The sequence below is a fragment of the Anomaloglossus baeobatrachus genome, chromosome 3 (assembly GCF_048569485.1).
Source record: "Anomaloglossus baeobatrachus isolate aAnoBae1 chromosome 3, aAnoBae1.hap1, whole genome shotgun sequence".
Lineage (NCBI taxonomy): Eukaryota > Metazoa > Chordata > Amphibia > Anura > Aromobatidae > Anomaloglossus > Anomaloglossus baeobatrachus.
In genome coordinates, this window is record NC_134355.1 from 505,911,774 (window position 1) to 505,937,579 (window position 25,806).

General features: G+C 47.6%; 1 protein-coding gene across 1 annotated transcript in view; it reads right to left on the reverse strand.

Moving 5' to 3' along the window:
• Positions 1-12,132: 12,132 nt before the first annotated feature.
• Positions 12,133-25,806, reverse strand: part of GFM1 (G elongation factor mitochondrial 1) — a 102,653-nt gene continuing 88,979 nt past the window's right edge. The window contains exon 18 of the mRNA XM_075340680.1: positions 12,133-13,147. Within this exon, the coding sequence (XP_075196795.1) occupies positions 13,016-13,147 (132 nt within the window). The 3' untranslated portion in view covers positions 12,133-13,015. The remainder of the gene's footprint in view (positions 13,148-25,806) is intronic.

Genomic DNA, 25,806 nt, shown 5'->3' on the forward strand with positions numbered 1-25,806 from the left:
TTATCTCCCCATAGTGATGTTTTTTTAGGTTTTTGCACCCAGTTCAGACTTAGAATGGTGTTCCAAACGTTATTCGTTATTGTTAGTAGTTTTTCGTTTGTGAACCCTCCCCAACCACACCTATTGCCAATCCATATCATACGCATATATAGCCTGGGTCTCAGCTTCCCATACACGGTAGGTTTTTTAACTGCATGAGAGGACACACACAAGCTAGGGAGCCCAACGTAGAGAAATACTTTGGCGTAGTGTTGGGGCTCTATTGCATTGATCAATTCAGTAGCTAAATTTCTCTTGATTCATATGTTCATGGCAGTAATGCAGATTCCATTTTTCACATTTTCACTCTTACATATAGCTATTGGATTTTTCAAGTCAGTATTCACACAGCAGTTTCTGCTATTTCATGTATTCCCCTTACATAGTCACTGGTGTGCATACCTTATCTCCCCATAGTGATGTTTTTTTAGGTTTTTGCACCCAGTTCAGACTTAGGGTACCTTCACACTTAGCGATGCAGCAGCGATCCGACCAGCGATCTGACCTGGTCAGGATCGCTGCTGCATCGCTACATGGTCGCTGGTGAGCTGTCAAACAGGCAGATCTCACCAGCAACCAGTGAACAGCCCCCAGCCAGCAGCGACGTGCAAGCGACGCTGCGCTTGCACGGAGCCGCCGTCTGGAAGCTGCGGAGACTGGTAACTAAGGTAAACATCGGGTATGGTTACCCGATGTTTACATTAGTTACCAGTGTGAGCAGGGAGCAGGGAGCCGCGCACACTGAGCGCTGGCTCCTTGCTCTCCTAGCTACAGTACACATCGGGTTAATTAACCCGATGTGTAATGCAGCTACATGTGCAGAGAGCAGGGAGCCGCGCACACTGCTTAGCGCTGGCTCCTTGCTCTCCTAGCTGCTGTACACATCGGGTTAATTAACCCGATGTGTACAGCAGCTACATGTGCAGAGAGCCGGAGCCGGCACTGGCAGCGTGAGAGCTGCAGAGGCTGGTAACTAAGGTAAATATCGGGTAACCACCTTGGTTACCCGATGTTTATCTTGGATACAGCTTACCTCAGCTGTCAGACGCCGGCTCCTGCTCCCCTGCTCGCTTCATTTGTCGCTCTCTTGCTGTCACACACAGCGATCTGTGTGTCACAGCAGGAGAGCGGCTTTGAAGAAAACGAACCAGGGCTGTGTGTAACGAGCAGCGATCTCGCAGCAGGGGCCAGATCGCTGCTCATTGTCACACACAGCGAGATCGCTAATGAGGTCACTGCTGCGTCACAAAAAGCGTGACTCAGCAGCGATCTCGGCAGCGAGCTCGCTGTGTGTGAAGCACCCCTTAGAATGGTGTTCCAAAACGTTATTCGTTAATAATCTGATGGATGACGCTGCTGTTAATAATATCAACGGAGTGTGAATAAGCAGCTGTGTTACATAAACTACACATCCGGTTGATTAGTTCATATTGCTATAACACCAACTGTATTTAAGGTGTATCTGCTACCTCACAGGGTCTGCTGGTTTCCCCTTGAAGTTGGGAGAATTCCAGCAGGTGGTTTATTCCCTGCATTTATTTTAATTTTATGCATAGGCAAGGTGATCCTTCCCTATTTTTAGAGGAATTAATAAAAGTCATTTCACATATTTGCCTAATGGCCAGTCTCGGCCCTGCTGCCGGCATACTGCCCAGCTTAGGTAACCGCCTACTGAAAGAGGGAATGACTGGTAATTGCAGCCGATTCTCTGCATAACAATAACCCTAGATTCTGCTCCAAAACCAGTCAGCACATATTAAGAAGCCCCAGAGCCTTTAATTCATATTTTGATAAAATAGGATACACAGCTTTATACACCCTCTATAAAACATGGCTAAAAAAAAACCCAAACCTGTATCCAACTATAAATACGAAAACGAAGTTTCGGAAGATGAAAACTATTTGCCCTCCATGTTGTCCCATGTGCCTTTTACTACTTGCATGAATTTTGTACAGCCCCATCCATCATCCACAGTGATCACTAAGCTGCGGCTTTCTTCCTTGATGGGGTCAAGCCCATGGTCACAACGTGAGACATTCTCTCCACATTAATATTGTGAACCGTGGACCATTTCAGCACAGATCCTAAACAATGAGAATATGAGAATACCCCATACCCTCTAATTAAGAACATTTATTTTTCTACATATCAGCAGTTCACAATCATTTCAATAAAACGTGTTTGCTTTCAAGATGAAGTAATCAAGAAGGCAGACGCAAGTGGATAAGGAGTAACGCCCATTTTATGACCTCGCTGGCACCATACACACTTGTAAAATAAAAGGAAAACACACTTAGCATGGACATTTTTCTTGGGTTAGGTCACTCAGAAGAAATCAGTATTCCTAATACATTCCCACCAGATGCTCGCCTACATGAAATAAACATGAGACGAGGCTGCGAGGCAAATCTAGGACACATGGACATGTCACAGCGGACACGAGGCGCTGGAAACACAACATGGTTACCTGTGAGGCCTTATACATAGCAATTCTTCATTCTCTATTTGCTACCCCGGATAAAGGAACCGGCCGCTCTTAGTACTTCACACCCCTCCGCCTTAGATCTGGATATTTCTTTAACATACTCCATACTGATCTTTTTGTAATGAGTAGTTTCATTTATCAGGTTATGTGACCAGGATTTCTTCACGTTTGTGGCTCTCGATATGCAGGAAATATCTAACAGAATAATCCTATTAATTATATTAAAAGGTAAACTAATATCCATGTTACAAGGGCAGGAGCAGTTTCAGTGGAGTTGAGAAAAAAAGATTTACAGGACTCTTTTCCAGCTTCCATGTTGTTACGTTCGGCTAGGGGGAACCAGAAATCAAGAGATTACTGGGGTTTGTCTGCCGGCTGAGGAACGTCACACTACCTGGGTCTGGCAGCAACACAGTACAAATATGGCGTCAGACCAGGGTGCTGTGAACAATTTTCATAAAATCATTTTACTTAAAGAGAGTCTGACACCCTAAAACTCAAATTCAATCACTTGTACATATATTGAGGAAAAAAGTATTTGATACACTGCCAATTTTCCCGCCTACAAAGAACGGAGAGGTCTGTAATTTTTATCGTAGGTACACCTCAACTGTGACAGACAGAATCCAAAAAAAATCCTGAAAATCCCATTGCATGATTTTTAAATAATTAATTTGCATTTTATTGCATGACATAAGTAATGGATGCAATAAAACAACAGTACTTAATATTTGGTACAGAAACCTTTGTTTGCAATTACAAGGGTCAGACATTTCCTGATGTTCATGACCATGTTGGCACACACTGCAGCAGGGATTTTGGCCCACTCCTCCATACAGATCGTCTCCAGATCTTTCAGGTTTCTGGGCAACATTGAGTTTCAGTTCCCTCTAAAGATTTTCTATTGGGTTCAGGTCTGGAGACTTGCTAGGCCACTCTAGGACCTTGAAATGCTTCTTACAGAGCCACTCCTTAGTTGCCCTAACTGTGTTTTGGGTCATTGTTATGCTCAAAGACCCAGCCACAACCCATCTTCTATTTATTAAAGGGGTGGTTCACCCATTTTTTAAATTTTCTCTATGAGTGTAAGTTACCATTTTAGGTGTTTTCTTCATTGGCTTCTATTTGCAGTTCTGGCACTGAGCGACGCAATCCTGCATGCTCAGTGCCGGTTACATGACCTCCTGGTGCTGCGGACGCTAGTATCCTCTTACGTCCCATCAAGTTCCAGGCTCTGAAACTGGACGGTTACGTCAGAGGATGCAGGCACCACTCACATTGATTGACTGTGCTGTGGGCGGTGACTACCGCATGTCACAGCCCAGCATCGAGGGGAGGATCCGGAGGACGCCAGTGTGGAGCGGTGAAGAGGGCTGAGCGTCCGGCAGATGTGTGAGTATAGGGGGGTTTCTTCAGCTGAACCCCCCCTGTCACGTAAGTATGTGAGCTCACTCTACACCCGCCCGCTCTGCTCCGATGTCAGGAGAACGGGCGGTGTGATCATGTGCTCCTCCCACTAGCACTACACGACGCAGCAAGACACGGACAAGCTGGTGACATGCAGCACTTTCTGGGTCAGAGCAGAGCATGTTACTGCTCTGCTCTGTCACCTGTCCTGCTGCATGGGACCAACTGTCTCCACTCTGGCACCTGCACAACAAGTCACAGAGTGGAGCATGTTGGTGACAGACTGTAATTGGCATTTGTGAAAATAGTGGGAGCTTGTGCTGTGTATAATCTGGAGTCAGTGGGGACTGGGAAAATGAGACAACCCTGGCTCACTGGGGTATTTTTTTTTTTTTTTTTTGAAGGTTGAACTAGATGGACCTAGGTCTTTTTTCAACCTAAATAACTATGTAACTATGACAGAGCACCTCTCTCCCCCTCTCTCTTCTCTCCCCCCCAATCTCTTCTCTCCCCCCACCTTTTCCCTCTCTCTCTCCTTTCCCTCCCTCTCTCTTTTCCCTCGCTCTCCTCTGGCATGGTCAGTACAGAAATCTCTCAATCGTGGAGGGGTGAGGAGGAGTAATAAACATGGAGTCCCTAATGTGTCTGTGTATTTATTTTTAGTAAAGTATTTTTCTCTGTGTGATGTCTTTTTTTAACCCTTTATTGGAGATTCTTAATGGCCGGGTCAAACTTGGCCTGACATTAAGAATCTCGGGCTTTATACTAGCTGGTAAAACATAGCTGGTATTAACCCCTTATTACCCAGCGTGCCACCTGGCACCAGGGCCACTTGAGGAGTTGGATACAGTGCCAGAAGATGGCGCTTCTATGAAAGCGCCATCTTCTGGGGCGGCTATGGACTGCAATTCACAGCGGGGGGGAGGGGGGGGCAGAAAGCTTTAGCCACCCTGCACTGCGGATTGCAATCCCCAGCTGCCTAGTTGTACCTGGCTGGACACAAAAAAATGAGCGAAGCCCACGTCACTTTTTTTGTAAATAATTTCATGAAATTCCTGAAATAATTTAAAAAAAAAAAGGGGCTTCCCTATATTTTTGGTTCCCAGCCGGGTACAAATTGGGGGTTGGAGGCAGCCCGTACCTGCCTGCTGTACCTGGCTAGCAAACAAAAAATATGGCAAAGCGCACGTCATTTTCTTTTTTTTAAAGGCAAAAACCTTTAAAAAAGGCTGTCCTGGATTTTCCATTGCCAGTGAAGGTAACACCAAGCAGCGGGGGTTAGCAGCCAGTAGCTGCTTGGGTTACCCTTAGCAATAGAAAATGCAGCGGGAGCCCACACTTTTTTTTTTACCCCTAACCCTAGGGTTAGGGTTATGTGTTTGTTTTATTTTTAATTAATTTAAAAAAAAAAAAAAAAAAAAATCGACATGGGCTTTGCCCATCGAACAGCAGAGCATTTTACTGCTCATTCATCCCTACTCCTAACCACAGCGCCAGCAGAACAAGTAATCAGATGACTCCAGTGTCGGACGATTACTTGTTCTGTGTCTCCCTGCATCCATCGCAGCATGTGCAGGCTTGTGAGGTCACCTGAGTTCAGTCCAGCACTGGAGTCAGCTGATCTGAACTCAGCTAAACTCCAGCCCGCACACGCAGCGATGGATGCAGGGGGACACAGAACAATTAAGGCCTAAGCCACACGACGAGAAAAACGGTGCGGGTGGAGTGAGATAAAAGATCGCATTCCATTCGGACCAATATTACCCTGTGTATCAACGCACATGAGCAATTATTTTCTCAGGTCTAATCGGACCGAGAAAACAATCACAGCAAGCTGCAATTGTAATGCAAGACTTTCTCTCGCACCCATTCAAGTGTATGGTGTGAGAGAAAAATCGCACTGCTCTCGCAGTACACCGGTGTACCGCGAGTGCAGAACGAGAATCACAATAGCCGGCAACGGAGGAGAGAGGGAGAGAAATCCCTCCCTCCCCTCCTCAGAGGCAGCCCGCTCGCCCCTCCTGAGTGCCGGACCGCCCCCCGCAGCTGAGGTCCGCTCACACAGTCGGAACTCAATCTCAGGGACACATGCATGACACTCGGCTCTGCTGTACTGCCAGCGTGAGCAGTGTCATGCGAGGGGATCGCAGTAATCCCCATGTGGCCCCAGCCTAATCGGCTGACACTGGAGTCAGCTGATCTGAACTCCTGACCACACAGCCTGCACACGGTTACATGTGATCAGCAGCAGGCTGTGACTGCTGTTAACCTGCATCCATTGCAGCGTGTGCGGGCTGTGAGATCAGGAGTCAGCTGACTCCAGTGCCGGCCGATAAATTCTGTGTCCCGCTGCAGAAGGATCCAGTAATATAACGGTTGCATGGGCTGCACATTTAATCCACAGGATCCGGTCATATGCGGTTTGCGGTTTAGGCAAAAAAAATGCTGATGTGAAAGTAGCCTGCAAAATGCATGCCACACGGATGATACGGATGACGCACAGATTACGCAAGAGGGAAAAAAAAAAAACAATCTCATGACCCCTTCATTTTTTTTCCCCAATTATTTTTTTCACATGTTGCGCCGGCTAATAATCAATTTCTGTACACACACAGACTATGAACTATATGAGAACAAGCAGAAGATAGACGCTTCCTTCCCCTGGTTGTGCAGAGCTGGGAGCTTCTGCTGTCTCTGCTGTGATTGCTCTCAGTGCATCCACACTCGGAAGAGGCAGGGAGGAGTCTTTGGGTGGAGAGGAGAGCTGAGTGGGGGTGTTAGATACAGCTTTAGAACCTCAAAGAATTATGGGAGCTGTAGTAACTGAATCCAGGAAGTCAGAAGAGAGATTAACCCCATTAGAGCTGAAGCCAGCAATGAGGATGTGCTGCTAGAGCACGATAAAAGGTAATATTGCTGAAAAAACATAATAGATGTGTGGAGAGGCACATATTAGCAAGATTTATGAGAAAAAAAAAATCAAATCAGTTTTGGTACCTGGACACCTCCTTTAAGGGAATCTTGCGATACATGACCCCATTCATCCTATCTTCTATATGGTACAGTCGTCCCATCCATTTTCCCCAAAATATGATGCTTCCATCCCCACTCTCCACGGTTGGGTCAGTGTTCTTGGGTTTGTACTCATCCTTTTTCTTCCTCCTCCATACACAGCGAGTGTAGTTGATACCAAAATAGAACTTGTTGGTTTCCTCTGACCATATGACCTTCTCCCATGTGTCCTTCCGATCATCAAGATGGTCACTGGTGAACCTCAAACTGGACTGGATATGTTCAGGTGTGAACAAGGGGGACCTTGCATGCCCTGTAGGATTTTAATGCATAACAGCCTAGTGTATTACTAACTAATCTTTGAGACTGTGGTCCCAGGTCACTTCAGGTCATTGACCAGGTCCTCCCATGTAGTTCTTGGCAGATTCCTGATCTTTCTCAGAATCATACTTACCCCATGAGGTGAGATCTTGCATAGAGCACCAGACCGCGTAAGATAGACAGTCATCTAGTGTTTCTTCCATTTTCTAATAATTGTACCAACAGTTGTTGCTTTCTCACCAAGCCACTTGCCTATTGTCCTGTAGCCCATCCCAGCTTGTGCAGGTCTACAATTTTATCTCTGGTTTGCTTAAACAGCTGTTTGGTCTTGGCCATATTGGAGATGTTTGTATATAATTTGTGTGTGCCCAGGTGTCTTATGCATGTAAAAAGTTCAAACAGGTGCAATTCATACAGGTAATGAGTGCAGAGTAGGAGCTTCTTAAAGAAAAAAAAAAGAACAGGTCTGTGAGAGCCAGAATGCTTGCTGGCTGGTAGGTAATAAAATACTTATTTCATGCAATAAATATCATACAAATGTGATTTTCTGGATTTATTTTATTTTGTCTGTAACAGCTGAAGTGTACCTACGATAAAAATTACAGACCTCTCCATTGATTGTAGGCGGGAAAACTTGCAGAATCGGAAGTGTATCAAATACTTCCTTTCCTCACTGTACATGTAGGGGACTGAGCCCCTATAAAAATCTTACCGGTGTTAAAGATTACAATAATTTCATTTTACATAAAACCAATTTTTTTCCATATGTAAATTAGGTGACCTCAGTGCATCCTCGGTGTGGCAGCTCAGTTACTATCCTCCCTTCATGATGATTGAAAGCGGCCGTTTTGGAGCATGTGAGAATCGAATACCCCAGCCATGTACACACGAACACTGCAGGAGCCAAGCGCGCAGTGTCAGCGCCGATATGCGCTTATCCGAGGCGTGACTGGAGAGGCAATAGTCATTGCTCAGTACACCCTGAATGACAGCTTCTCTACACCCCAGCACTTTGACAGCTCGTTGTGCAGAGTGAGCTGTCAATCACAGGGCCGGGGTGTGCTTACAGCTGCCGCTCACTGTGTGGCGAGCAATGACTGCAACTGCTCATGCACTTCTCTATGAGTGAAAGCCAGCAGCTCATGGTAAGAATAAAGTTCTTTTTCTAATAGTAGCACTTACAGTAAGGTGGCCGGACAGCATTGTAAGAACTCGTTCACATTAGCGAACAGCATCTAATGTGAGCGCATCGGATGCCATATGCTAATGACCCTTGGCTCAGGCTCTGCTGCGAGTGTGTTCAGAGTGTCATTATTCTGTGATCCGATTAATCTCTCCATCTTCTCTATTGCCAGCCTCGGCATATAGATGTCATATAAGCGCGGTTCGATCTTTTACATTCACTCAGATAGTATGGGTGCGAGTGATTGACACTTGCTGCGATTTTTTTTCTCATGCTCATTCAGCATAAGAAAAAACTAGCAGATGAACACTGCCTAATTGTTTAACATTGGTGCAAGTGCACTCTGACGTTTTATCGGATAGCACTCGTCTATATTAAAGACAATGCTATTAACCTTAAAGGGAACCTGTCACCAGAATTTGCGCTATTAAACTAAAAGAATTCCCTTCTGCAGCTCCTGGGTTGCAGTCTATAAAGGTTCATGTTGCTACTGGCCCCCCTTTCAGACCTAAATAACTTTATAAAATATTACCTTTTGGTATGTAATGAGGTTTGCTGGCCCAGTGGGCGGGCTGTATTTCGTCCGTTATCCCTCCTCCTGCTGCTGTTCGCCGTCCCCCAGTGTTTATTTACATAGATGAGTGCTCCTGAAGTCTCACGCATGCGCAGTGGCAGTATCGCGGAACTGAGCACTGTTTTCAAATCGCAAGCGCCGGTGATGTTATTGTACAGGCATGAGATTATGGGAGAGTACTTGGATGACGCTGGTGATGACATCGCGCTCACGATTTGAAAACAGTGTTCAGTCCCGCGATAGTGCCACTGCGCATGCGCGAGACTTCAGGAGCACTGCGTAACATGAGGGTGGCGGCCTCATCTATATAAATGAACACTGGGGGATGGCGAACAGCAGCAGGAGGGGGGATAACGGACGAAATACAGCCCGCCCACCGGGCCAGCAAACCTCATTACCATACCAAAAGGTAAGATTTTATAAAAGTTGTTATTTAGGTCTGAAAGGGAGGGCCAGTAGCAAGATGAACCTTTCTAGAATGCAGCCCATAAGCTGCAGAAGAGGATTCTTTTAGTTTAATAGCGAAAATTCTGGCGACAGGTTCCCTTTAAGATTAACTGTCTGCAGGTTAAGAGTTTGAGTACATGGCAGGATCCCTTTATGTTTTGGACATAAAATGCTCTATTTAAGGAAAACTGCTGAGTAGACTGGGATGCAGACATGTCTTAACGTCTGTATCCGGGTGTAAGACATAAGTGAATCTAAGATATCCAGCTAAGGATAACTGTGGAAAGCTTTCAGCACGAAACCTGCATTGTAAATCATAGTGAACGGTCAGATACATCTCCTTGTGCTCCACAGGGCTTGGACTCTTATGGACCACAGGTCACAACACATTTTGGCATTACTCTAGGTCCATGTTTTACTGTATTTCCTACTACTTATTGTACATGACACAACTTAATGCACCTTACCCTTAATTATTTGGTGACCTGTGTGCAGGTTTATATTATTTGTTGGTTAGATAAATGCTAAAATTTTCTTTCCACCACGGGTTAGGTATCACTAGTGTATGCAAGTAGTATTTATCTGGTCGCTGTCATCTACCATTTCCAGCACCGCTCCGGTCCTTCTCTGCCATCTTATAGCCAAGCGGTACTTTTTGACTTAATGCAAGTCTGAAAGAGCCTTGTTCTGATAATCCTAGACTTACATCGAAAAACAACTTCAAGTTCATAAAGCAAAGAGTGGTTTGATGTGATTGGTCATAATTGGGGTTACATGGTGCAGAGGACGACAGGAGCAGCATTGGAACAGCAAAAGACTGCGACTGGTATATACACAGAACATACATCAAACCGAACCTGGGTTGAAATAACGCCTGAGTGGTTCTTTCATACTCTTTATGTTTTAGGAAAATAAATTTGAAGGAAAAAAAAAAAAAAAAAATTTCTTAGGCTTCAGGTAATTTAACAGATTGAACACATACAGTGGGTACGGAAAGTATTCAGACCCCTTTAAAATTTTTCACTCTGTTTCATTGCAGCCATTTGGTAAATTCAAAAGTTCATTTTTTTTCCTCATTAATGTACACTCTGCACCTCATCGCCCATCTTGACAGAAAAAGAACAGAAATGTAGAAATTTTTGCAAATTTATTAAACAAGAAAAACTGAAATATCACATGGTCATAAGTATTCAGACCCTTTGCTCAGACACTCATATTTAAGTCACATGCTGTCCATTTCCTTGTGATCCTCCTTGAGATGGTTCAACTCCTTCATTGGAGTGCAGCTGTGTTTAATTAAACTGATAGGATTTGATTTGGAAAGGCACACACCTGTCTATATAAGACCTCACAGCTCACAGTGCATGTCAGACAAAATGAGAATCATGAGGTCAAAGGAACTGTACAAGGAGATCAGAGCCAGAATTGTGGCAAGGCACAGATCTGGCAAAGGTTACAAAAGAATTTCTGCAGTACTCCACGTTCCTAAAAGCACAGTGGCCTCCATAATCCTTAAATGGAAAACGTTTGGCACCAACAGAACTCTTTCTAGACCTGACCATCCAGCCAAACTGAGCATTTGTGGGAGAAGAGCCTTGGTGAGAGGGGTAAAGAAAACCCCAAGATCACTGTGGCTGAGCTCCAGAGATGCAGTAGGGAGATGGGAGAAAGTTCCACAAAGTTAACTATCACTGCAGCCCTCCACCAGTCGGGCCTTTATGGCAGAGTGGCTCGACAGAAGCCTCTCCTCATTGCAAGACATATGAAAGACTGCACAGAGTTTGCTAAAATAAAAAACTACACGAAGGACTCCCAGACTGAGAAATAAGATTCTCTGGTCTGATGACACAAAGATAGAACTTTTTAGTAATAATTCTTAGCGGTGTGTGTGTTTGGAGAAATCCAGGCACTGCTCATCACCTGCCCAATACAATCCCAAGAGTGAAACATGGTGGTGGCAGAATCATGCTATGGGGGCGTTTTTCAGCTGCAGGGACAGGACGACTGGTTGTAATTGAAGGAAGGATGAATGTGGCCAAGTACAGAGATATCCTGGAAGAAAACCTCGTCCAGAGTGTTCTGGACCTCAGACTTGGCCGAAGGTTCACCTTCCAACAAGACAATGACCCTAAGCACACAGCTAAAATAACAAAGGAGTGGTTTCAGAACAACTCTGTGACCATTCTTGACTGGCCCAGCCAGAGCCCTGACCTAAACCCAATTGAGCATCTCTGGAGAGACCTGAAAGTGGCTGTCCACCAACGTTCACCATCCAACCTGACGGAGCTGGAGAGGATCTGCAAGGAAGAATGGCAGAGGATCCCCAAATCGAGGGGTGAAAAACTTCTTGCATCATTCCCAAGTAGACTCATGGCTGTTCTAGCTCAAAAGGGGCTTCTACTCAATACTGAGCAAAGGGTCTGAATACTTATGACCATGTGATATTTCAGTTTTTCTTGTTTAATAAATTTGCAACAATTTCTACATTGCTGTTTTTTTTCTGTCAAGATGGGGTGCAGAGTGTATATTAATGAGAAAAAAAATGAACTTTTTTGAATTTACCAAATGGCTGCAATGAAACAAAGAGTGAAAAATTTAAAGAGGTCTGAATATTTTCTGTACGCACTGTACATATGACATATACCAATAGCAGAAAAACCGTCCGAGTGTCCAAAATTTATTTTTGATCTAAGTCACAGATCGAAATTGCAATTAAAAATAGTCTATGGGTCGATGAAAAACTACTTGACAATTATGGAATCTAAAGGTCCCGTCACACAGAGATAAATATTTGGCAGATCTGTGGTTGCAGTGAAATCATGGACATATTGTTCCATTTGTACACAGCCAAAAACCTGGCACTGATTGTCCATAATTTCACTGCAACCACAGATTTATCTCTGTGTGTGACAGGGCCTTTAGTTGCATTCTAGTGAAAAGAAAAAAAACCCAAAAAACAGAACAAAACCTGGGGAACATGAATGCTGAAAACTGACACACGGACCGAACAACAATGGAAAAATAAACGAATGACGGAATGAGGTCTTGTTTCCACTTTGCTGTATGTGCCTAGAGAGGCTGCGAGCCGGCAATATCCCACTATAAAGTAGCACATGTGTATTAACATTATTTATTCCACTGCTGGAATATTCAACCATAGATACTTTATTACCATAGTTTGCAATACATATCCACATGGCCATTGGGGCAGAGAGTTCACAATCCGCACAAATATTTAGCAGTGAATTTCAATAGCAGTAAGATGGCCTTCCAAAAAAGATGAAGGCTTCAGTTCCATAATACCGATTATTGCAGGATAACAGCAGCTTTCCCTTGTATCCGCCTCTCTTAATTTGTGGGTGTCAGAACCTCAATACATGTCCAAAGGGTTTTACAAAAACCAGTGTGTGCTGTAACCACATACCAAAAAGAACCACGTCCGTATGTGTAAGCGGCCATTGTATAAATCAGTAGGAATATTGTCACAGAGTAAAAAGCCGAGCGGGACTGCTCCAGAGTCTATGAGATACACTAGAAGAAAGGAGGTCAGCTCTTAAACTTTCCCTTCTTCACTGGAAGTTGGCCTGTGGCTTCCAAATATTTGGTGACCAATTCTTCCTGGGTATTAGGCAAACAAGGCAGGTATTGGTGGTACTCCATTGTGTATTCACCCTTTCCCTGTAACAAAAATCAAAATGATAAATTGCATTTTTATAGCAGAATTATGGATCTATGCATATACATGTGTCACACATAGAAGTAGCTTTGTCACTGCAGCCCCTAGTTTATGTAACTATTAAGAAATTCAGATACTGAAGGTAAAGAAATTATTAATATTCAATGCAATAACCAGACATACAAATACGAGTATAATGTTGCTACAACACTATAGGTGTAGCCCACGTCCAAGATTTCAGTGAATGGTACTGAATGTGCAGAGTGTTATATACCAACCACCGCCCAACAAGAGAGACATAAACGGGGAGAGCTGCAATATGAGGCTCTGATGCCGGACAGCTTTTTCAACCACCTTGGTGATGGCCACCATCCAAGTACAGCGGCCCTTCGCCATCACAATAAGGAGTGGCCGAAGTGCTGAGCCCATTCTGTACAGAGCCAGGGGCTAGATGGAGTTACAAAGCCGGGGGCCACAGAGCCAGCAACTGATGTGATCAGAGCTAGCTCTGATGGCTTCAGTTTAACCTCTGAAATGCAATGGCGCAATAATGTGTGTGATAGCAGCAGTCGCTTCTGATTACCTACAAACCCCCCCCCCCCCAAAAAAAAAACCTGCTTCACATGGCCATGTCAATAGGGAGAGGGGGGGGGAATTGCTCTGACTTTTAGAGGCATGTGCTGACAATAATAAACATATGGTGGTCTCTTGGCTTTACCATAGAAGAGCTACCATGGGGGGGGGGCGTGTCCGGAACTCCATGAGGCAAGACACCTAGGTGCTGAGCTCCCTCACCCGGGATTGCAAAAAGCACTTTTAAACAAGCTTGGGGGATCCAAAATGGGGAAGAAGAAACCCTCAAAGACTGCTAAAGACCCTGGGGACCCCAGCATCACTCACCCTGGACTCCTATTTGACAAGGGAGCCGCCGGGGGGAGCAGGAGCAGGAGGAAGCCTGAACTGAAGAGGTGACTCATCATCTCTCCCCTCGCCCGACTGCAGCGGCAGTAACTGTGGAGGAGACCACGCGGGGACCGCCTGCACGCAAAGCAGAAGGAAGAAGGAGTGTGGAGCGGGGACCCGTGAACGCCGGCGGGATGGAGGCCTCCCTCGCGGTCAAGATGGCGGCGGTGGGGAGGATGCGCGGTAACTCACCTGTAGCCCAGCAGGAACGAGAACGCGGCGAGCTGGAGGATCCTGAGCACCCCCGACCCTCCAGGCCAGGTGAGCGACTACCGTTCTCCCTAGAGGCGAGCCCTGGGAACCAAGCGGGGACAGCGGTGATGATGCCGCCCCTCCCCCCTCTGGAAGTACTGGAGCGCAGCGGCGGCTGGAGCCCTGCAGCCCACGTGGACGCCACAGTGAGAGGAGCGGGCGGCACAGAGTGGAGCGCAGGGCAGCTGGGACTGGAGAGCGGTGGCTATGAGGGATCAGGGGACATGACAGGAGGTGGCAAGGAGGCTTTGGAGGACACATATGAGGCCCTGCAGAATGCTGGAGTCCCCCAGCCCCCATGGGACAGTGCAACAGTGCCAAGTAATGACTCCGTGTCTTCTCCACTGGAACCAACAATGTACAAAATGAGACCCTCATCCCTAGGCCCCAAAGACCCCACAAATTAACCAGGGGCCTAGGTCCCCCTCTGATCCTCCGGGTGTAGATAACACCAGGAAGAAGGCCCAGGAGATGGCAATGGCCAGCCCTTCTACCATGCAACCTATGTGCCTCTCTGCGAAGTGGTGGGAGCATGTCCAACAGCTCCCTATCGAGAAAGATTTCCAAACACTCATTTCTGAGGTTAAAAATGCCTGCAGATCTGAAATAGCGGCGGTCCGGCAGGACGTCGTTTCCATCTCTAAAAGAATAAACCAGCTGGAGAACGATCATAATGAAGCTAGAACAACCATCCGTCACCTCCAGTCCCAAACCTCCTCTCAAGCTGACGTCATCAGGAAGCTGCAGCGTCATATTGAGGATCTGGACAATAGAGGCAGACGCCATAATATAAGGGTCAGAGGTATACCCGACTCCCAAGCGAAGGAGGACGTTATAACAATTTTGCAGACTATATTCAACTCACTCCTGCAGCGGCCTCCTGACAATCCAATTCCCATGGATAGAGCGCATAGAGCCCTACGCCCTAAAAATTTGAAAGGGAACCCAAGAGATTATCTGTCATATCATTGACTTCCAACTTAAAGAAGAAATAATGTTTAAAGCACGACCGCCAAAACAAGTGATGTACCGAAGCACCAAAATCCAGTTATTCCAAGACCTCTCGTGGATAACACTCCAGCAGCGGAGTGTGTCGGATTTGTGGAGTTTTGCCACCCACCCACTGGCAGAGTCGTACTAGCCTTTTCGCACTCTAGTTTTCAGTGCAGGTCATATCCAGTGTGATACTCTCTATTTTGAGTAAATATAAGTCGACTCTGGTATTGGGATAGTGGACGGCTAGTGTTGACTGCCATACACTTATCTCATAATTGAAAATTCCTATTTTATAGTTGAACATAGTTATGTTTGTGTTTGTTATTTTATGTCTTGGTAAGATCCGCAGGTATGCAACTTATCAAAATATATACGCTTTATCACAGAACGGTTCAGGGGGAATCGCCTACCACGCACACTAAACGAAAGTCTCAGACATTAGCCTTCACACTAGCACATTTGGAGGTCACGGGATGGCTAAGATAATGAGACTTAATGTTAAGAGGTTGAATTCTGATGTGAAGAGGAGGCAGGTCCTTCAGGAGATGCGGAAATCAAGGCCGGCAGTAGTGTTCCTGCAAGAAACACACTTTACAGATAAAGGGTCTTTTAACTTTGCCCGCCATTGGTTTCCCCAATCCTTTTCAGCCACGAACTCAAAAAAGAAAGCAGGGGTGGCCATATTGATTTCTCACACTTGCTCATTTCAAGTGAGCAAGTGGGAGGCGGATCCTTTAGGTCGCTTCCTGATTTTCCAGGGTACTTTGAATGGGATACGGCTAATCCTATGTAACCTCTATGCCCCCAATGTCAATCAGCTTAAATCTGTTTCATCCGTTCTGTCACGCCTCCCATCAGATCGTGGGGCCATACACATTATGAAGTGGGGGGGGGGGACTTTAATATGGTGTTTTCGGAGAATACTGATAGATTGCATGCACACTCACACCCCGTAAGCCTACATAGACAATAACAATTATCTGTTGGTTTCCGCAGACTGATCCGCAAACACCAATTGTATGACCTCTGGAGACAACCCAACAGCAAGACAATACACCTTCTTCTCACACCCACATAATTCACATAGTCGAATAGACTACTTTTTTGGCAATATCCCCACACTTAGAACACTTCAGCAGGCACGGATTGGTAGCATCACCTGGTCAGACCATGCCCCCATATCGATATCTCTGGACCTGACGACTGCCCCTCTAAAAAGAACCCACTGGAGACTTAATGAATCTTTATTAACCAACATTTCTTCTCGAGAATCTCTCCGCCGGGCCATACAGAATTACTTTACGGAAAACTCTCAGTCACCTCCATCCTTCCCGCTGATATGGGAAGCCCACAAGGCAGTCATTAGGGGGGAGTGCATAGCCCTCTCTTCTAGGCTTAAAAAGGACTCAACAGCTCTATCACCAATATGAAAAGTATTTACGTTCAGCAGCGGAACATCTCCGTACCCGTCCCTCTAAGACTCGAAAAAAGTGATAGACTTGAGATCTAAATTAAAAGAGATTACGCAGGGACACATAGAGAAACTCCTCCGGTACTCTCGCCAGAAATACTACAAATACGGGAACAAACCGCACACGATGTTAGCCAGAAAGCTTAGAGACCGAACGATAACTACTGCCCCTTGCGCGATAAAAGACACTTCAAGTATCCCTCAATATAACCCCACAAAAATGGCCCAATTGTTTCATGCTTATTACACATCTTTATATTCTATCCCTCCGCCATTTCCAATGTCCCAACCAGACAGAGCAAAAATAGTGAATGATTACCGGACCACCTGTCACCTCCCAAAATTATCCCAGGAGGCATTGGAAGAACTCAATCGGAAAATACTCCCAGACGAGATACAACAAGTTATCAAAGACCTACCGGGCCATAAAGCCCCGGGTCCCGATGGGTTCACCTACCTATACTATAAGACCTTTGCAGAGGAGCTGTCTCCTCACCTGACACACCTCTTCAATCTGTTCATGGAGGGTGTAGACATCCCAAATACATTCCTACAGTCTTATATAACTATTATTCCCAAAGCCGGTAAGGACCCGATGGACTGTGCGAGCTACCGCCCGATTAGCCTCTTAAACTCTGATCTCAAGATACTCACTAAACTCTTGGCTGAACGTCTAAATAATTGGCTCCCGCACTTGGTCCATAAAGACCAAGTAGGGTTTGTTCGCTACCGTCAGGCGGGAGACAACACTCATAGGATCCAGGACTTGGTGGAGGTGGCGAACAGGGAGGGAGTGGAGGCTCTTCTTTTAAGCTTGGACGCGGAGAAGGCCTTCGACAGGCTGGACTGGTCCTTCATGTTCTCTGTGTTGGACCATTTTAGACTGTCGGGGCCATTTGTCTCTGCATTAAGAGGCTTATACTCCTGTCCAGCGGCGACAATTTGCCTCCCTCACGCTCATTCAGAATCCCACCCTATCCGAAATGGAACTAGGCAGGGATGCCCACTGTCCCCTCTCTTATATGTTCTTAGCATTGAGCCGCTGGCAGCACAAATCCGGCTTAACCCAGATATTATGTGGGTCAAGGTTCGGGAAAAAACCTTCAAGGTGGCCTTATTTGTGGACGATGTCTTGTTGTCCCTGACTAACCCTGTTATCTCCCTACCAAACTTGCATGCAGTCTTAGCCCAGTATGCTAGGTTCTCGGGATATAAACTATCTCCGATAAAACAGAGGCATTACCCATCAACATTCCAGAAGCTAAAGTGCGGTCCCTAAAACAAAACTTTAAGTACTCCTGGCGTTCTGACTCGATATTTAGGAGTTAAAATAACCCCTAGTCATAAAACAATATATCAGACAAATTTCCCACCCCTGATTCGAGACGTTGAAAATAGCCTAAAGAAGTGGTCATCCCTACAGATCTCCGTGTTAGCTAAAATAGCCACAATTAAAATGTCAATAATCCCAAAATTTCTGTATCTGTTCGAAACACTTCCCGTACAAGTTCCTATGGGGTTGTTGAAAAAAGTCCAGTCAATGCTTATGCAATTCATCTGGCACTCAGGGAGGCATCGCAAACCAGACTCAGTCCTGTGCGCACCACGTACAAGAGGGGGGTCTGTCGTGCCCGAATCTTATACTTTATTATTATGCCTCTCATTTGCGTACCCTGGCCTCATGGACAACCCTGCCAGAATATAATAAATGGACGGTGTAAGGTTGCACCCCACAACCTCGGGGTTCAACTCGCTTGCAGCGGGGTGAGGTAGCTACAGCAACACATCTACAGTCTTTTTATAAAAAATCCAGCCGTTTTTTAAAAATTTGTCATAAACGGCAAATATTAAAAATAACAGGCCTCTCCTGGCTTAAGGCAAAAACATAGCACAACCACATACTGCGGGCTTCCAGTCCAATACAGTCTCTATTTGAAGTGTGGCGCCTGTACACACTGGCTCTTGCCAGCGAACAACACTTGCTGTGGCTCCTTCCAGGAACCCAGAGACACTCTGTAGACTGCTGTCTGTCTCTCCACTCCAGGAGAGCTTTGGTCCAGTAGCCACAGCACTAACCAGCCTGGCTTGCACACTACTTCCAGTCTAAACCCAGACTGAATTCCAGAGCCCCGTGTTCAGCCTCCAACAGGCTGATACACCCAGAGCTCCCTGCTCTGCTCTCACACTCTGCAGAACACACACGGAGTCTCCTAAATCAGACTGGACACACCCACAGGTGGAGGTCTGTGATTCCCAAACCTGCACAGCACACAGGCATTATTAAAGGGAACCTGACCCTTATATGCAGAAACAAGCCTTTGTGGAACTACAAGTCCCATAGCAACCTCTTCAGTTTAATATCGCAGCAACCTTCTCCACTGTGACATATAGCGACCATTTACCACATTGGTGGTCGCTATCTCACAACGGAGATTGAGAAGCTCTGGATGGCACCTCCACCCAAGCTCTCTAATCTGGGGCCGCCCTAGTGAAACTCATTCTAGAGACCTTTTAGGCCCAATGGCATTTATAAGGGAGCTGTGGCGGCAGTGCAGGATAAAGTTCCAATTGGCAACGCAGTCTTCTCTACTGACTCCCTTCCTGTTCATTCCACACTTGACAGAGGGCATGAGCCTGGGGGTAGTGGGCAAAGGCAGGCCTGTATTGTTTCCGTGATATTGTTAACCCAGTCACGCTAAAATTAAAGCCACTCTCAGACCTACGACACCTGTACAAATTACCTCTCTACCTCTATTTCTCATACCAACAGATAATACATTTCTTCTCAAGCATCAGGGGGCAGATGACGTTAAATCGCCCTTTGGCTTTTAAGGCCCTCTGCTCGGGGCGCACTTCAACTAAGGGTTTAATTTCAGCCATTTACAACATATTGTTAAGTGGGAATTCTCCAGAGACCGTGAAGCACACATATATGAAGAGATGGGAGGGCTGGGTCGGTCAACCTATATCGGAAGCACTCTGGTCGGTGATATGGACTAGGACATTTCGGTCCTCAGTCAGCACTCTCTATAAGGAGAATCAAGTCAAGGTCCTTATGACATGGCATCACACTCCAGAGCTTCTGCATAAGTTCAACCGCACCTACCCAGATGTATGTTGGAGATGTGGACTTGGGGGAGCATCCTTATACCATATATTCTGGACATGCCCAGCTATCAGTGGTTTCTGGGAGGAGGTGGAATCCCTGATGGGTAGATTAGTAGATAGAAATGTGAGTAGGGACCCGGTGATGTATTTACTAAATGCCCTCCTGTCGTCTTTAAGCAAACCTGAATTAAAGCTTCTCCTACATATTCTCACAGCTGCCAAATATCTAATATCACTATTCTGGAAGAGGGTGGCTCCGCCGTCAATCTAAGATCTCTATGCTCGGAGAAAGGAGGTTAGAAATATGGAGAGGTTGACGGCACAGCTCCACAATACAATGGACGGATTTATAAAGACATGGTCTCTGAGGGATGATTTTGGAAACACTTTCCAGATTTGAAGGCTGAATGAAGGGAATTTTGTTTACTTACCGTAAATTCCTTTTCTTCTAGCTCCAATTGGGAGACCCAGACAATTGGGTGTATAGGCTATGCCTCCGGAGGCCGCACAAAGTAATACACTAAAAGTGTAAAGCCCCTCCCCTTCTGCCTATACACCCCCCGTGCTCCCACGGGCTCCTCAGTTTTGGTGCAAAAGCAAGAAGGAGGAAAAAATTATAAACTGGTTTAAAGTAAATTCAATCCGAAGGAATATCGGAGAACTGAAACCATTCAACATGAACAACATGTGTACACAAAAAAACAGGGGCGGGTGCTGGGTCTCCCAATTGGAGCTAGAAGAAAAGGAATTTACGGTAAGTAAACAAAATTCCCTTCTTCTTTGTCGCTCCATTGGGAGACCCAGACAATTGGGACGTCCAAAAGCAGTCCCTGGGTGGGTAAATAATACCTCGTAATAGAGCCGTAAAACGGCCCCTTCCTACAGGTGGGCAACCGCCGCCTGAAGGACTCGTCTACCTAGGCTGGCATCCGCCGAAGCATAGGTATGCACCTGATAGTGTTTCGTGAAAGTGTGCAGGCTCGACCAGGTAGCCGCCTGACACACCTGCTGAGCCGTAGCCTGGTGCCTCAAAGCCCAGGACGCACCCACGGCTCTGGTAGAATGGGCCTTCAGCCCTGAGGGAACCGGAAGCCCAGCAGAACGGTAAGCTTCGAGAATTGGTTCCTTGATCCACCGAGCCAGGGTTGATTTGGAAGCCTGTGACCCTTTACGCTGGCCAGCGACAAGGACAAAGAGTGCATCCGAGCGGCGCAGGGGCGCCGTACGAGAAATGTAGAGTCTGAGTGCTCTCACCAGATCTAACAAGTGCAAATCCTTTTCACATTGGTGAACTGGATGAGGACAAAAAGAGGGTAAGGAGATATCCTGATTGAGATGAAAGGGGGATACCACCTTAGGGAGAAATTCCGGAACCGGACGCAGAACCACCTTGTCCTGGTGAAACACCAGGAAAGGTGCTTTGCACGACAACGCTGCTAGCTCAGACACTCTCCGAAGTGAAGTGACTGCTACTAGGAAAACCACTTTCTGCGAAAGGCGTGAGAGAGAAATATCCCTCATTGGCTCGAATGGTGGTTTCTGAAGAACCATCAGCACCCTGTTCAGATCCCAGGGTTCTAACGGCCGCTTGTAAGGAGGAACGATGTGACAAACCCCCTGCAGGAACGTGCGTACTTGTGGAAGTCTGGCTAGGCGCTTCTGGAAAAACACAGAGAGTGCTGAGACTTGTCCCTTAAGGGAGCCGAGCGACAAACCCTTTTCCAGACCAGATTGAAGGAAGGACAGAAAAGTGGGCAAGGCAAATGGCCAGGGAGAAAAACCCTGAGCAGAGCACCACGACAGGAAAATTTTCCACGTCCTGTGGTAGATCTTGGCGGACGTTGGTTTCCTAGCCTGTCTCATAGTGGCAATGACCTCTTGAGATAATCCTGAAGACGCTAGGATCCAGGACTCAATGGCCACACAGTCAGGTTGAGGGCCGCAGAATTCAGATGGAAAAACGGCCCTTGAGACAGCAAGTCTGGTCGGTCTGGTAGTGCCCACGGTTGGCCGACCGTGAAATGCCACAGATCCGGGTACCACGACCTCCTCGGCCAGTCTGGGGCGACGAGGATGACGCGGCGGCAGTCGGCCCTGATCTTGCGTAACACTCTGGGCAACAGTGCCAACGGAGGAAACACATAAGGGAGCTGAAACTGCGACCAATCCTGAACTAAGGCGTCTGCCGCCATAGCTCTGGGATCTTGAGACCGTGCCATGAACGTCGGTACCTTGTTGTTGTGCCGGGACGCCATTAGGTCGACGTCCGGCATGCCCCAGCGGCAACATATCTCCTGAAACACGTCCGGGTGCAGGGACCATTCCCCTGCGTCCATGCCCTGGCGACTGAGGAAGTCTGCTTCCCAGTTTTCTACGCCTGGGATGTGAACTGCGGATATGGTGGAGGCTGTGGCTTTCACCCACAGTAGAATCCGCCGGACTTCCTGGAAGGCTTGCCGACTGCGTGTCCCGCCTTGGTGGTTGATGTATGCCACCGCTGTGGAGTTGTCCGACTGAATTCGGATCTGCTTGCCTTCCAGCCACTGCTGGAACGCTTTTAGGGTCAGATACACTGCCCTGATCTCCAGAACATTGATCTGAAGCGAGGACTCTTGCTGAGTCCACGTACCCTGAGCCCTGTGGTGGAGAAAAACTGCTCCCCACCCTGACAGACTCGCGTCCGTCGTGACCACCGCCCAGGATGGGGGTAGGAAGGATTTCCCCTTCGATAATGAAGTGGGAAGAAGCCACCACCGAAGGGAAGCTTTGGTTGCCTGAGAGAGGGAGACGTTCCTGTCGAGGGACGTCGGTTTCCTGTCCCATTTGCGTAGGATGTCCCATTGAAGAGGACGCAGGTGAAACTGCGCGAACGGGACTGCCTCCATTGCTGCCACCATCTTCCCCAGGAAGTGCATGAGGCGCCTCAAGGGGTGTGACTGACCTTGAAGGAGAGATTGCACCCCCGTCTGTAGTGAACGCTGCTTGTTCAGCGGAAGCTTCACTATCGCTGAGAGGGTATGAAACTCCATGCCAAGATATGTCAGCGATTGGGCCGGTGTCAGATTTGACTTTGGAAAATTGATGATCGACCCGAAACTCTGGAGAGTCTCCAGAGTAGCGTTGAGGCTGTGCTGGCATGCCTCTTGGGAGGGAGCCTTGACCAGCAGATCGTCTAAGTAAGGGATCACCGAGTGACCCTGGCAGTGGAGGACCGCGACTACTGTAGCCATGACCTTGGTGAAAACCCGGTGGGCTGTCGCCAGGCCGAACGGCAGTGCCACGAACTGGAGGTGTTCGTCTCCTATGGCGAAGCGCAGGAAGCGCTGATGCTCTGGAGCAATTGGAACATGAAGATAAGCATCCTTGATATCGATCGATGCAAGGAAATCTCCTTGGGACATTGAGGCGATGACGGAGCGGAGGGATTCCATCCGGAACCGCCTGGTCTTTACGTGTTTGTTGAGCAGTTTTAGGTCCAGGACAGGACGGAAAGACCCGTCCTTCTTTGGAACCACAAACAGATTGGAGTAAAAACCGTGACCCTGTTGCTGAAGAGGAACAGGGATCACCACTCCTTCTGCCTTCAGAGTGCCCACCGCCTGCAGAAGAGCATCGGCTCGCTCGGGAGGCGGAGATGTTCTGAAGAATCGAGTCGGAGGACGAGAGCTGAACTCTATCCTGTAACCGTGAGACAGAATGTCTCTCACCCATCGGTCTTTTACCTGTGGCAGCCAGGTGTCGCAGAAGAGGGAGAGCCTGCCACCGATCGAGGATGCGGTGTGAGTCGGCCGTAAGTCATGAGGAAGCCGCCTTGGTAGCGGCACCTCCGGCGGTCTTTTTAGGGCGTGACTTAGACCGCCATGAATCGGAGTTCCTCTGATCCTTCTGAGGCCTTTTGGACGAGGAGAATTGGGCTCTGCCCGCCCCCCGAAAGGACCGAAACCTCGACTGTCCCCTCCTCTGTTGGGGTAATTTTGGTTTGGCCTGGGGTAAGGATGTTTCCTTTCCCTTGGATTGTTTTATGATTTCGTCCAATCTCTCACCAAACAAACGGTCGCCAGAAAATGGCAAACCGATTAAGCACTTTTTGGCAATCGAATCTGCCTTCCATTCCCGTAGCCACAAGGCCCTGCGTAATGCCACCGAATTGTCGGCTGCAACCGCCGTACGGCTCGCAGAGTCCAGGATAGCATTAATAGCGTAGGACGCAAATGCCGACGTTTGAGAGGTTATGGAAGCCACTTGCGGCGCAGACGTACGTGTGAGCGCGTCAATTTGGGCTTGACCCGCTGAGATAGCTTGGAGTGCCCATACTGCTGCGAATGCTGGAGCGAAAGACGCGCCGATAGCCTCATAGATGGATTTCAACCAGAGCTCCATCTGTCTGGCAGTGGCATCCTTGAGTGAAGCCCCATCTTCAACTGCAACTATGGATCTAGCCGCTAGTCTGGAGATTGGAGGATCCACCTTGGGACACTGAGTCCAGCCCTTGACCACGTCAGGGGGGAAGGGATAACGTGTATCCTTAAGGCGCTTGGAAAAACGCTTATCTGGACAAACTCGGTGTTTCTGGACTGCCTCTCTGAAGTCGGAGTGATCCAGAAACATACTCGCTGTACGCTTGGGGAACCTGAAACGGAACTTCTCCTGCTGAGAGGCTGACGGAGAAATATCCAGCATCTTATTTATGGACGCAATAAGATCATTCACTATGGCGTCCCCATCAGGATTATCAAGATTGAGAGCGGTCTCAGGATCAGAATCCTGATCGGCTACCTCCGCTTCATCATACAGAGAGTCATCTCTCTGAGACCCTGAACAATGTGATGAGGTCGAGGGGATTTCCAAGCGAGCTCGCTTAGGCGGTCTGGGACTGCGGTCCGTGTCAGAGACCTCACCCTGGGATCTATGAGACACCCCGGGGGGACATTGATGTTCCGACTGAGGGGAATTAGGGGGCAGTGATTCCACAGTGCCCATGGTCTGAGATACCGGTCTGGACTGCAAAGCTTCTAGTATTTTAGCCATAGTCTCAGAAAGTCTGTCAGTAAAAACTGCAAACTCCGTCCCTGTCACCTGGACAGTGTTAGCTGGTTGTTCCCCCTGGGCCCCCCTTAGCAGAGGCTCCGGCTGAGTAAGTGCTACAGGGACCGAGCAGTGCACACAATGAGGGTCAGTGGAACCTGCCGGTAGCGAGGTTGTACATGCGGCGCAGGCAGCATAGTAAGCCTGTGTTTTGGCACCCCTGCTTCTTGTGGGTGCCATATTGTTGTCTCCTTTGAGCAACACAACAGGGTATATAGCCAGAAATCAACTGTGCACCATACAGTGTAAAGTATAGCCTGTAAAACATATAAACTATAATCACACTTTTGCACAAGTGGGGCCAGCACCTCAGGTGATGCTTACCGCCCGCTTAAAGCGGTTGTGTGGCCACCAGAATCCCTGCCTGGGTCCCCCAGAGTTTGTCTCCCCTCTGCAGCGTCCTAGGAGCTGACAGGAATGGCTGCCGGCGTCCTGAGGAGAGGAGGGAGCCGTGGGCGTGACCCAGAAAGTGCCGGAGCTGGTGCCTCACTGTGCACAGTGAGGGGGGTGGAGTATGCAAAGCATGCTCCAGCCCTCAGTGCTGCCGTGCTGTACAGCGTCCCGCCCTTCCCCTGACTGGCAGGGCTGGGGGCGGGAAGAGAAAGAGACTAGGCCCAAAAGCCGGGGACTCGAGTTATAAGCGCGGCCGCCGTATAAGCGCGGCCGGCGCAGAGTCCCCGGCGCACTAACAGTCCCAGCCGCGCCTCAGTAAAAAACAATGGCAGCGGCGGTCAGCGCGGTAGTCCCCATACACAAACACACTCAGCGATGCTGCAGTGTATAATG